Genomic DNA, 13,698 nt, shown 5'->3' with positions numbered 1-13,698 from the left:
GAAGTGATTGATGTGTAGCAAAAGTTTTCACTTCATGGAATAATGTGGTCAATAGTGGTAGTTTATACTTTCAATGTAGGTGCCCTTTTTGTGGTTTCAGTGCATGTAAATAATACTTACGACCTGTGTATTGTATAATCATAATCACTGAACAGAAGTTAAGTATAAGAAGGGTTGGCTGATAAATAGCTTTAAGCATGGAGAAAGCTGCAAAGACAATTTAAAAAAGTGTTTCACAGTGAGGGGATCAGTGCATAATAACTATTGTGCAATTTCTTTTTCAAAGTAGATAATTAATACCTACAACTTGTGCTGAGAGCAATTCACCATTGCTCCCAGAAGGGTGTTGTAACTTCATTCTTTCTGATTTTTCTTGTCAGTGCCTAGTTTTAGTGACATTTATGTAGGTATGTGAAACCTCCCTTATTGGAACAAAGAATTGTATTTAAGGAATATTATTATTATTAAGGAATATTATTATTATTTGCACTTTGAAACTCATTTGATACCATTTGCTGATTACTGTTTGACTTTCCAAAATTTCCCACCAATCTGTAGTCTCCAGGGTTTGAGTTTAATGGTTATTATTTATTTTGTAGCCTTGTTTCCTTAGGACGATGCGGATGATCATCTGGGCAGAAAGCTCAGGTAATTTGGCCAGTAGGAAGAGCGTATATAGAGACTCTGAAGAATAACATAATTGTGGTTAAGAAATGTTTCTGCTGTTAGTATGGAAATAGGAGACTGTTAGTGGTTTTCTTCTGTCCTTGTTTTGTTCTATTGTTGCATTCCTTGGGGTTGTTTAGAGTTGAGCACAAGTAGTTGTGTGAGAAAGCTGAATAATGTATTTTTAACGTGCAGAAATGCATCTTTTGAGCATATATGACTTTTAATATTAGAACTTCCCTGGAACATGTAATATTATGAAGTTTTTGATGTTGAACATGGTTGTTAGGGTATTTCTTACAACAGTTCTTTTTAGTTATATTTTCCTTTAAATAATAGATAACTGTGCCAGGTCGTTGAAATGAGATGCTTCTTACCAAACCTGCCTGAGCAATTTAAGAACAGAAACCAAGTGGAAAATGCCTTTAGTGTTTGACTGTCTTTGCTGAAATCTTGACTTCTGTCTCTCTGTGTCATGCTTGTCTAATAGATTTTATACAGGATTTAACAGGTTTTGCACATCACTTAGTCTGATTTCTGTTTCTGGCCATAGAATGTTTGCTCAGTTGCCTCGATGCTCTTATGTCAGTCCTGACTGATCCAGAGGACCAACTGCCATCCCTCAGGCTTTCCCCAGTTGTCGTTGTGTAAGATTGCGTTTGATAGCAAAAACTCTCAAAGCAAAAGATAATGACGCCATTAATATTGCAGCCTCTTATAGCAGGCTAAAAATGTATGGAATTAGTACTGACAAATCATTATGCCGTGTTTTCAGACTACCTGGTTATTATGCATGTAAAGATGAAATGAAGCTCAAATTCTGACTCAAGGGTGACTGGATTAAAAATTTCAGTCTTGAAGGTGAAAGGTTGTATTCTCTCTGGTTTTGATGTCAGAATAGACATTGAATACAACCGAAATATGTTAAAGAGTGAGTAGAAAAGTGAGTAGATAAGCAAGGATGGAAAAGGGATGAGAAACAGGAATGGAAGATGTAATTCATTGTATTATTTGTTGCCTATTAACACGTGCAACTGTAAGCTAGGCTTAAATAATTAAGTGGTTGACCTAGTACTAAGTGAAATAATGATAGAAGCGTGATAGGTGTGGCACACTAAAGGACAAGTAATTATTAAATCTGTGGAAAAATTAAGAACCACGTCTTGTTAAGCAAGGTCTTTATTAAGACTGTACAGTAGATAAAAATGAATAAATTAGTGTATATGACTTGATATTAGTGTAAGTGGCTCCTTGCTTGTTTCTCAACCTATGCCAAGTGCTTCTGCTTAATTTGGGACTGATTGCGAAGGTGCCTGATGGGTGCACGTGAATGACACTCCCTGTTTTACCGCAGTCAGATGGACTGAATGTCAGTTGTGTGCATGGTGCAGGAAACGTGGCCGATGCCTTGCAAGTCTATACGCTAAATCTGGGAAGGTGGATCACTCTGTGGAGGAAGGTGGGCTGAGGTTACATTTAGGATGGGAGATCTTTCTCAGTCATGCGTGACTCTCCTGTTGGTGTCAACCGGACACTTGTACAGAAGACTGAAAATGAATTTTGAACATGGTAACTCTGTTATGTCTTGTGTTACTTGCAGCAGGCAGATTTGAGTTTGGTATTGCCATTAACTTCCTTTTCATTCCTTGTCTGTGTGTTTAATTAACTGTAGTTCTTGTTTTCTCCTGTAAGGAACAGCTCTTGAGTACCCACCCTCTGAACGTCACTAACTGCTCTCCTAAGCAAATTCATGGTGATCCAACATCATGCCTAAGTTATTATTGAGAAATGGCACATTTTCCATCTGCAGATTCAGAAGGCAAATGTTTTAGGCGAAAGATCAATATATTGCTTATTAGCATTAGGGTTAACATAGTGTTTGTTCTTTTTGTTCCTTTAACTTTTTGATGGCTGGAAGCAACTTCAGAACCCCGCAAGACAAAAACTGAGTGTAAGATCTGTGCAGCTATAAATTCATGTACATATAGTAACTGCTTGTTTAGCAAATGCAAAAAAATAATTGCTTCTAAGAAAGAAAAAAGCCCCACTTAACCATCTAAATACAGACTTTTGACATTCTACCCACAGTAATTTCCTAGGACATTATTTCTAAATAAATGAAATAGAATAATATGGTTCCAAAACTGCACTATCCATTATTAAAAATTCTATTCTTTGAACTCAGTAAAATCCACTGCATGCTTTTGTTACAGTCAGGCAGATCACTGGTCATTCTTGTGCCCCTTGTAAGGGTTTTGATAGATATATGATATACTTGAAAAAAGTAGTTTGAAAAAGATGCCAAGAGCCTCTTTTTTGACAGTGGAAGTCAGCAGTGTTTTTAATTCTTGAAAAATGTGTAAAAACATACAGCTTTCCTTAGTTATGGACTTTGGAATATTGAGAAAGAAACAAACTGGAGAAATAACTGATCATATTGATTATGCTGTGGGAGCCGATCCTCCCGCATGGCTGAAACAGGGATGCTTAGAAGAAATTAAGGACTGGTCTGAAGGTAGCTTGAGTATATTCAAGAATATTAGTGCTCATGGCTAATGCAAGAATTTAATAAAAATCTAAACAAAGAAATCATTAATGGGCCTTGCTTTCAGATCCAGCTTGTTAAAAACACAGTTTAAAAGTCTGTACTGAACTGGCTGCTCACACTTGGGATATATGCATAATAAAAATAACCAGTAGGCACTGCTGTTAAAACCAGTGGTACAATCTGTTATGCTATGAAGAGATTAAGACTTTGCAATTCACTTAAGTAGAGACGTTGTTTCACAAAAGTCAGGATATGTAGGTCACAGCTTTTTATGGCATTCAAAGACTCTTTGTGTTTCAACGTGTGATCTGCATCTCGTTGCAGAAGCTGTTTGTTCCTAAAGAAATGTTTAACTGCTTCAGGTTTTTATGTCTTGTCTGTGTGTGCAAGATGTAAAGCTACTAACTGTGCTCTCCTTCTGTGTCTGAAAAACTGTCTATTCTTCCAGCGTTTAACTGGTGTTTTCCTGTTGCGATGGGTACTTTCCATCCCATGTATGTACCATCATCCTTTTACTGAATTCTGCAGTTGTTTAAGAAAAGAAATCAGTAAAAATGTCTTATGAAGGGCTTTCAGCAGAGCTTAAATCCATATTCCTGAGCTTCATCCTCACTGATTAAATTTTTCTAGCCATGATTTATTGATATTGTGAAAGATCTGGCCTTAATGAAAGGATGTAGATGTACAGTCAGAACTCTGGCAGTCGTGTGTCATTTTAGAAACCCCTGTAACAGAAGAGGTAAATTAATTGAGCCTAACTGTATTAGCTATGCTTATTATTTTGTTTTTAGTTTGTTTATGGTGTTGAAGCAATACTTGATTCCACATGCCACTATTAAAGATATGCTTGGACTTGTATCTGTGTAGTTCAGTTATGAGTTCATATCTTTCTCTGCTTGAATTAAAATATTCTTGTCAAGAGTGTTAGCTGCATAATATGTTGTTAGGGAGATGCCTAAGCTTTCCTGTATTACAAATGAGTGGACACGATTAAATAAAAAGTGGGTTTTATTTGTATTAAATTTATGTTTGGTGTGTGTTTGTTTTTTAGGTCCATTTTCCAGACACAGAGAGGGCAGAATGGCTCAACAAGGTAAGGGCAGTTGTTAGCATCACTTCTGAATGGGAAGAGGGAGGAGGGGAATCTGAGGTTTAAAAAAGTGACACAGAAATCTGAGAAAGGAGCAGTTTTATTTGTCTGTGCTCTTTATACACTCGAAGCTTCTGGTAATCGATCCAGCTAGCCATGAGAAAGATTAAATCTGGTTTTGTGGTCTTGAAATTGTCAGTTTTGGAGAATGCCTGTAAGTGGCATTAAAATTATTGTGTGGAAGTCATGGCAGCTGTAAACACAGTCTTGTCAGTTCTACTTGTCTGGGATGCTTTCCAGTTACTGTGGGTTCCTGACCTACAATCTAAAAATAAATCAATGTTGCAGTTTTGATTTGTATGTGTGATAATCTAAGATACAGATTTCTGTATCTTGTATGTGTGGTTTTTTTAATATCTCTTATTCCAAGAGCATAGAAGAACATGAATTAACTAGAAAACAGTGAGGGAAAAAATAATACAGCATTTTCAGATATGACAGTAAAATATTACATTTTTTACATTTATAAACCTTATGCAAGTATTTAAGAAATGCACTTGACCTGTTTTTTCTTATTCCTTTCTTTACACGCAAATAAACTTAACCCTCTTCATCTTTCTCCCCAACATTCAGCATCGGTGCTGGATACACATGCATTCATGGGATAAAAGGAGGAAATTCTGAATATTGTTCTTCTCCTCCTCCGGTGCTTCAGATTTGTGCAAATGTATAAAACACTCAAATACAGAATTCCAGAAAGTTTTCCTGTATGTAAAAAGGCACCAGTTCTTACGTCTGTAGTGAACTGTATGGAAAACCTGTATGTTTACAACTTTGTACAAAATGTCTTACATTTGCCTTAGAGAATATTTTTTAGTTATGTGTGAAGTTGTGTTCCATGCAGATTTTTTTTCTTCCTTAGACTGTAAAACAAATGTGGCCTTTTATTTGCCAATTTATTGAGAAACTCTTCCGGGAGACCATAGAACCAGCAGTCAGAGGAGCAAACAACCACCTCAGCACCTTCAGTTTTACAAAGATTGATATCGGTCATCAGGTCAGTGTCTGGTGAAGTTACTTCTGAGAGGCTCTGTCTTCCATAGTGTTTTCATGTAGCCTGTTTAAATCTACTCAAAAATGTCTCAGTTACATTTGGCAGTGAGCCTGGTTCTGGTTTCTGCTCTAACATTAACATAAGAATTTGTTTGGCTTTTTTAGCAGAGACTTAAATTTGCCTGAGCATTGGGAGAAGACTCAAAATACAGTGAATAGCTCATAGCAACAGGATTTTAACACTGCTCGTGTAATGCTTTACATTAATGAGCAGGGATGATTATCCCTCTCTTGCCAGATGATCCGAGTGCAATTACCTTTCTTGTAACAGATGAACTTTTAATCATGTTATGTATGGAGTTTAATGAGGGTGCGGCTGGCTCAGCTTTTGAAAGGACTGCACGTAATGTATTGTCAAGGACCAGATAGGTGTTTAATTCTGTTTGGTCCACGAGACAAGGGGTCATAATAAGTAGCTCTTACAGCAGAAGAGCCTGTTTGACCAGTGCAAGCCAAGATTAAGTTACTTCTGCTTGCAGTAAATTTGGCACTAATTCCTCTTACCTGCATCAAACAGAACTTTACTTTCTCTTGCTTATGATAACTGGGATTTAAGTAAGGATTTATATATATATATTATTTTTTCCCCTCCTCCTCTGAATGTTAGGAAAACTGAAGTTAAATTTCAGTTTTGAAAGAATTATTCTTCTGTTTTTGACTCTTATTTCATGCATATTACAGTTCATTGTACTTTACTGCACCTTTTGTGTGTGTTTTTTTTTTCTTTACAAGTTGTAAATACTTTACACAGGGGCTCTGTCTTGTCCTAGATACACCTATCTTACAGACTGTAGAATAGCATTCTTTTGAAGCCATACTAATTTTAAGTAGGGTTTCAATGATCTTCCACACCCCTGCATGCCTCTGCAGCTGGACTGAGTTATGTTGGACAGGAGAAGTGGCTTTTCTGGCTTTATATTGCAGCCTTGGTTGAGCTGCGTCCTGTGAGCTGCACAGCCCCAAACTTTGGTTTTCCAAAGCCAGGGTAATTGCCACAAGGGTTGTGGTTGAAAGGATCCTAGCAAGGTAACTTTTACGCTTAAAATAATATTTTGAGCTATTGATATTGATAGCTTTGCTTCATAACTTTTAATAATGTTTAGAGTAAATTCTTAACTTCAGCCATGAATGTGCGTACATTCACCTTTATTTCAAAGTTAGGAATTTAATATGGTATGGTTCAGTAGAAGGATCCACCTTTTACTTGCTTCGTTGTTTCAGCCTCTGCGGATAAATGGTGTAAAAGTGTACACTGAAAACGTGGACAAAAGGCAAATCATTTTGGATCTTCAAATCAGGTAAATTCTATTATCATATTACGACGGTGCCCGTGCTTTGTGGTACGTGCTTTGTTCGATTCAGCAGTTACATTGGCCTGAAAGGAGAAGAATTGCTTCATTACACAAATGTAGTTAATGCTAATTGTGTACGAATGGCGGAAGGAACTGCATGCTGTAAACAGCATTTATCTGAGGGAAATAGTATATCAACTCAGTGCGACTGCATCGTTAAAGTAGTGTTTGTTAATAAGAAAATGCTTTTCAAAGCTCAAGCACCATCTTTGAGTTACTTTCCTAAGGTATTAAAGTTTCTCATGAAGTCTAGCCTAAAATTTAGGATATAAGATGTTTGGGTTTTTTTACTTTTCTCAGTTACTTAGTTTTTTTGTTTTATAAACACAGTATTAGAAAAAGAACATGCTGCTACCAAAGTACTTGCATTCATAAACCTAATTGAAGTAAATCTATTTATTATATAATGCCAGAGTGACTGTGCTCCGCTGCTTTGGGTTTCTTTGCCCTTTCATCATGACCCTTTTCATATAGGTTTATAAATAGCTCTGCCCAGTGTTTGCCAAAGTCTTTCTCAACACAATCTGCAGCTACAGAGTTTTTTAAAAGTTCAGGTGGTGAACCCAGCAATGTTTTTGTATTTGATCATCACAGATTTGTGTTACAATGGTGACTTTCGCTGGTTTGTAGTTGTGGATGGGCTGGATTTGTCAGTCAGCAACCAGAAGGGTAATCAGGCCTCTTAGCTTTTCTTTCTCAGAGTCACTTCCAAAGTTTAAATTTGGTTATTCTTAATTTCTGAATTATTTCTCTCAATGTCAGCTGTGCTGCTTTGTCAAAGCTGGGCCCCAGAGAGATAAGAGAAGCTGCTGCTGCATCCTTTTCTGGGTTCCTCGGTGGGGCTACATCTGTGAGCAGGGCTCCATCTTTATTGAGTTGAATCACTTTATTTCTGTAGGAGAAATACAGCTATCCAAATCAGGGACTGGTGTTGCTGCACAAAATACAACAGGAATATCTCTTGAGAGCTTGTTTCACTGGATGGATGCCTTTAAATCCTAATGGAGACATTTCCTTCAGTTTTCGCTTTTATGCCAGTTTTGATGGCAGCAGTGAGAACAGCTTCACCTCTGCAGAATTAAACCCTTGGGAAAACAGACTTGTCTGACCACTGTGGACACAGTGCAAAGAAATTGTTTTCGAAAAGCTACTTTTGGGGCATTTGAAGGGCGAAGTCTCCCAAGACCACTTCTTTCCTTTAAAGCAGAATTACTCCCACAGGAGGAGAGGGCAAATGTAATGTGAGTTTTGTTTTGTTTTGTTTTCTTCTACTTATCTTCATGAAGTAGGTTGAGACAGATAGAAGTAAAAAGGACAATAAATCCTATTACTTAGACCTCAAGGAAATCTTTACCCATATGTCTTGTTGCGTTACATTGCAACCTACTTAGAGAAGTGGTAACAGCTGGAGTAGAATTCGGTCAAAAAGGCTGAAATAAATTCCTTGCAGTGATTTAAATAACGATAATAGTGCTGAGTCAGCTGATTTTCCCAACACCTTGTCCTACTGCTGGTAACATAGGGTAACAGGAAGAAAATGGAAACAGGAGAGCTGTGGAGCTTCCACCAATTATGGTTTAGACAAAACCACCATCAAAGGAAGTCCTGGTTTATATTTAAGACTTGTCCTTGATAATTTCTCATTGGAAAAGGGCCCTTTTCAAAGGCTTTTACTTATGCAAGTTTAAGACAGGTGGCACCCCAGTATCAATTGCTACTGTTTGTTTGTTTGGGGGTTTTCTAGAATTTTTTTTTTTAATGTTCTCTAAGGGTCCATCATTGGGATCGTTTCAGTAGTAACAGGACCGAAGAATAAGAGTCTCTGTAATAAATGTTCTTGGCATGCTTAGATACAGTTATGTACAGATACTGACCATAAACAATTTTTTAGGGAATCAACTGAAGTTCAGTTTTGCAAGATTATAAGGAACAGCCTTACTGCTGGAGAAAAGTCTGTCATTTGGAGTATTTATCCCTGTAGACTTTAATCTCCGGTTAAATTAGCTTATTCTCATTTTAATTTATTTTTAAGTTTAAAGTTAGGATCTTTCTATAAAGCGTTCCCTAAATACAGTTGAGAAGGAAACCACTCTCTCTAAGCATTTGTAAGAATGTACGAAGCCAAGTACTGAGGGTGAGTATAGCAGGGGGAAGGAAAGGTTTTATTTATACTTTTAATTATTTGAGGTACATTGATTCTTTTAGTAATCTCCTTTTATCCTCCTGTTTCACCATTGTGGCTTCCTCTGTCCCTTTTTACTGTCTGTTGTTTGTGACATGGTCTGTGCATTTGCTTTGGACCATACAGTGTATTTGTCATTTCAATGCATCTCCAAAACACTTCTTCAGTATTTTTTCATATTGCTTGAGTTTTGGGGCTTTTTTTTGCTTTTAAGCTTAGTTACAAAGGGAGTGTGTTTTCGTTTAGTTGTTATTATTTCTGCAAGGATATCGAGTGTATTACAATCATTGCTTCGGGGTGTTTTTGAGAACCTTTTGAAACGGGTCCTGTGCATCGCTCAGGATCCAATTAAGAACTTTACTCTTGTAAGCAGCTTGGCCAGCTAATCCACAAAGCAGTCACTGGAAAATGTATTTAAAGATTGAATGTCAGCACCACATTTGCAAAGGGAACATTTTATCTTTCGCTACTGTGAGCGTGATGTTAAAAATGGTCAAAACTCATGTTACAATTTAAAAGTCCGGTTTCTGGTGACACAGATGTGCGAGAGAAAAATTTTAACTAGAGAAAATGAAGGTAAAGTCTTAAATAAATGGTTAATAAATGCAAATCTTATATTTGCTAAACTGCATGAATGTAGTAAACACTTGGGGTTAATGAAAGGTTGTGAATCAACAGGAAACAAGATAAACTCTCAAATTAAATTTAAACTGTAGGCCAGAAAAGATTGAGAGATTGAAGAAATACTCGTTAATAGCGTACAACTAAGTTTTTTCACCTGATATAAAAAATAGATGGACTGAAAGAAAGTTTTAGGCTGCAGATTTAAACACACGGAAATATATTTTTCATGTGGCGTACTTGAATGGAGAAAGTCCTTACCATCGTACTGCTGGAAGACAGATGTGAAAATGGGGTCAAAAGACCTTCTAAAAAATAATGACGATAGTCCAAAGTACAGATCATTGTAATCTGGGAAATATGTTTGTCCTATTCTTTGTTTTTCTTCTGGGTTTTTTCTATGGGCCATAATGACCACATACAGTATAATTAATGTGCAACTCATCTGATTCAGTACAGCTGCTGTTATATTCTTACAGGACTGTCCTCACTGAACTTTGTCTCAGTGATCTGAACATTGCAGGGGTCATAAATATTCCAGGATATTATGATCAGAATGAATAGAATTTGCTTCCTAAATGAGTCTTCAAGTTGTATGTTGCAGTGGAATTCTGTACGGCATCAACTATTAATGGACTCGGCCAAATATCTTAGGGGATCAAACCATGTTTAACTTCACGATTATGTTAAAAGTTGTTGACTTATTACCTTCAAATGCAGTTTGTTACTATTTTTACATCAACTTGTCATCATGTTATCATGGATTTTTCAAACGAGCATATTACTTCCCAGTCTTCATAACACAAATAGTTCTGATGCTACAAAGTGCCAGGATTGGGGTTTCAGTTGCAGGTTTTAATTGACCTTGGTACTCTGTCATGTTGTTACGCAATTATTCGTGTGTATATTTATATATCTACCATCTCTCTATATAGTTAGATAGGTAAAAATAGAAATTACATAGATTTAAATTGTGTATTTAAAAGTATATCCCTATTTTTAAACTGTACAGTCACACCACATTCTTTCCAGGGAAAGCAATGGTCACCTTCTTTCACACAGACCCCTGCCATGTTGTCTTCCAGTTCGCCAAACTGGTCATTCTACCAGAATGATTCTGCACAGAGTTATATTTTCAGTAGTCATCATCATTAAATTCCAGTGTTGGATGTTTACAAGAATGTCTTGTACTATTGTTTATTTCTGTGTAAGGGACCGATATGATTTACATTTGCTTGAAATCCCCTAGACAGCACCATCACACCCAGGAGGCTACAGATGATTTCAATAATGGATATCCTGAATGCAGCAACTCACCTTTGGGTTTTGGTGGGTTTTTTTGGCAGTATCTTGTTGCCATCGGTTGTCAGGGCTGGCACGGGTCCTGCTGTTCTGCTCTTACCGTGACAGCAATTTATTTTATCTTGGCTTGATTCTCAAATGACCCCATGAGGAGGACAGCTCCATTTTCTTCGTGATTTCCTAGATGTTTCTGTGCTAAGGTTTCTTCAGACTCCTAGATGTGCCTGGACAGGTTTTTGCTGTACACGCTAGGTCTGAGGAGCCCAATGTGAGAAGCCTGGGCTCTAGTGCAGAATCTGGAACAGGATGCCTTGTAGAGGAAACAAATTCTCCATTTCCAACCCCCTCCCAGCAGCATCTGACTTTAAGCTGCCTTATCTCCTCCTCACTCAGTTCCTTCTTCCATTTTCTTTAACTGGGCGGTGTGTTGAGAAAGCACTTCAGATTTGTCCTTTTGTTATAACCCGTATCTTCTTAGGCAATCTTGTTGCCCAGCCACTCTCTCCCTAGCTGTAGCTTGGTATTCAGTTTGTTGGCTTTATGGTTTCAGTTCTTATTCTGTAGAATCATTGACCAATTCCCTTGCTAAATCAGAGTATCAAGCTTTCTTCCTAAACTCCTTGTTGAGGCTCAGAATTAGTTTGTTTTCAGGTGCAATGCGGCTCCCGGCAGCAGCAGTTCTGAGAAGAGATCTGCCCAGCTCTATGCTTGACCTGCAAGGAGCTTCAGAAAAAGCAGCTGCTAAAATCTTGAGTCTGAACTGCATTGCAGATAATCTTTTAGTCTTGTAGTGTGGGCAAAATAGATGGGGCTTTTTTTACCATCTTATATGAATCATAGGAGGTTGCATCTGAATATGAGGAGAAACTTCTTTACTTGGAGGTGCCAGAGCCTGGAACAGGCTGCCCAGAGAGGTTGTGGAGTCTCCTTCTCTGGAGACATTCAAACCCACCTGGACACATTCCTGTGTGATCTGCTCTGGTGAACCTGCTTCAGCAGGTGGGTTGGACTGGATGATCTCCAGAGGTCCCTTCCAACCCCAACCAGCCTGTGATTCTGTGATCTGTCTCTGAGATACAGGGCAGCATCTGCAAAATTTGAAGCCCTTGACCTTGCATTCCCAAAAATGGGATGCAAGAATTGTTCAGGGAAAAACTTGCGTAATTTTAATATATTATTTCCTCATTTGCTTCGTGCCTCCTCTCTCTCTTCAGAAGGGGCTCAGCTGTTTTTGGCTTAAACCTTGCATAGGGGATCATCCAGCTCAGCATGTTCAATTTACTGAATTTCTAAATATGACTGGTTTTCCAAGTCTCTGACTATTTCAGAGAACTCTTTTTAGCAAAATAACCATCTGTGTCTAGTGCTTCTCATGAGTAGATTAGATGAGAGTGGATTTGGGTACATGCACTATTAATGAGATCTATGTAGAGCTTTCCTGAAATGGAGTAGGAATTCTGTGTCCGTTATTTCCCAAAAGTAAGGCAACCCGCATGCTTTCTCTTATATATGCTTCTGAAGATTATAACGTACCTCTGTATTAATCTGAGTGATTTTGCTTACAATGGTGCTGTTTTGAAGGGGGTGTATTTTTTTAAGCAATCTTAAGTTTGTTGTAATGTTTTAATAGGCATTTTTGGTGTATAGACTGAGATACAATTATATTGTCATGACAGTGCAAAACAGAACTAATAGTGTTTTGTGGTTTAGTCCATGAAAATGAAATATATACTTTCTTTTTAGTTTTGTTGGGAACTGTGAAATTGATTTGGAGATCAAGAGATATTTCTGCAGAGCTGGTGTGAAAAGTATACAGGTGAAATACATTTTTTTTTTCTGATTTTGATATAAATTAATCACTAAACCATTATTTTCTGATGAAATAGTTTATAAGAAAGACTCGGTAATTGTGTAGTTTTGTTGCTTTCTGATTTTTTGGTATTGATATTCAATAATTTCAGTACACGTGACTTAGCTGAAAGAGTAAATTCCTTTCAGATATAGAACTGTTTTAAATATATAACATTTTCTACTGGAAAAGATGGAGATAATTTCACAACAAGCCCATGTTCATGTGATGTGTAGATTCATAAAGAGAACATGGAACTTCAAATTTTATTTTATGTAATATTTTACGTGATATTTCCTCTCTGACGACGAAAAATAATCTGGTTTTGTGTGTGTGTGTCTTGACCATACCTGTAAGCATTTAGATTTGTTCTAGTAACTGCGGATGCCATTATACTGGTTTGTGCCACATTTGTTTACATTGAAGTGTATAAATAATCTACTTCATATTTTTAGCAAAACTACCATTAACATGACACAGCATCGTGTAGATGAATGTAATGAATTTGGAAGCCAAACTATTTAGTGCTGTGTTAATTTTGGGGGGCTTGGATGATATGTAAAGCTATAAGTATAAAAAACTTCTGTAATCGAAAGGGTAATGAATTAGAAGTGTGAGCACTGCCAGTGAATAAATGTTCTTTAAAACTTGAACTGAAGTCAATACCATTGCCTTTTTTTCCTCCCTTCCACAGATCCACGGCACTATGAGGGTTATCCTGGAACCACTAATTGGAGACATGCCCCTAATTGGTGCACTATCACTTTTTTTCCTTAGGAAACCTGTAAGTACATTTGTTTGTTTCTCCTCTTTTCAGAATGCTGAACATAGTAGTGGGAAAACTGGTGCAAGAATTAAGCAGCAAGAGAATTTGGGAAATTGCTTCCATTTGGTTGAACTTTCCCATAAAAACAGTGGACAACTTTTATGAATACTAGAAGAAACCAAGATGAATAATACTTACCATGGAATTAT

At 37.2% G+C, this 13,698-nt stretch overlaps 1 protein-coding gene across 4 annotated transcripts in view; it reads left to right on the top strand.

The window, feature by feature from the left end:
• The window catches only part of ESYT2 (extended synaptotagmin 2), an 84,475-nt gene that overhangs the window by 29,264 nt on the left and 41,513 nt on the right, over positions 1 to 13,698 (top strand). For all 4 annotated transcript variants that reach the window (XM_065050481.1, XM_065050480.1, XM_065050479.1 and 1 more), the window contains exons 2-6: positions 4,266 to 4,307; positions 5,227 to 5,361; positions 6,639 to 6,715; positions 12,618 to 12,690; positions 13,418 to 13,507. In XM_065050481.1, coding sequence (XP_064906553.1) covers positions 4,266 to 4,307; positions 5,227 to 5,361; positions 6,639 to 6,715; positions 12,618 to 12,690; positions 13,418 to 13,507 — 417 coding nt within the window. The remainder of the gene's footprint in view (positions 1 to 4,265; positions 4,308 to 5,226; positions 5,362 to 6,638; positions 6,716 to 12,617; positions 12,691 to 13,417; positions 13,508 to 13,698) is intronic.

Source organism: Columba livia, chromosome 2, assembly GCF_036013475.1.
Source record: "Columba livia isolate bColLiv1 breed racing homer chromosome 2, bColLiv1.pat.W.v2, whole genome shotgun sequence".
Lineage (NCBI taxonomy): Eukaryota > Metazoa > Chordata > Aves > Columbiformes > Columbidae > Columba > Columba livia.
This window is presented reverse-complemented; position numbering and strand designations above follow the sequence as displayed.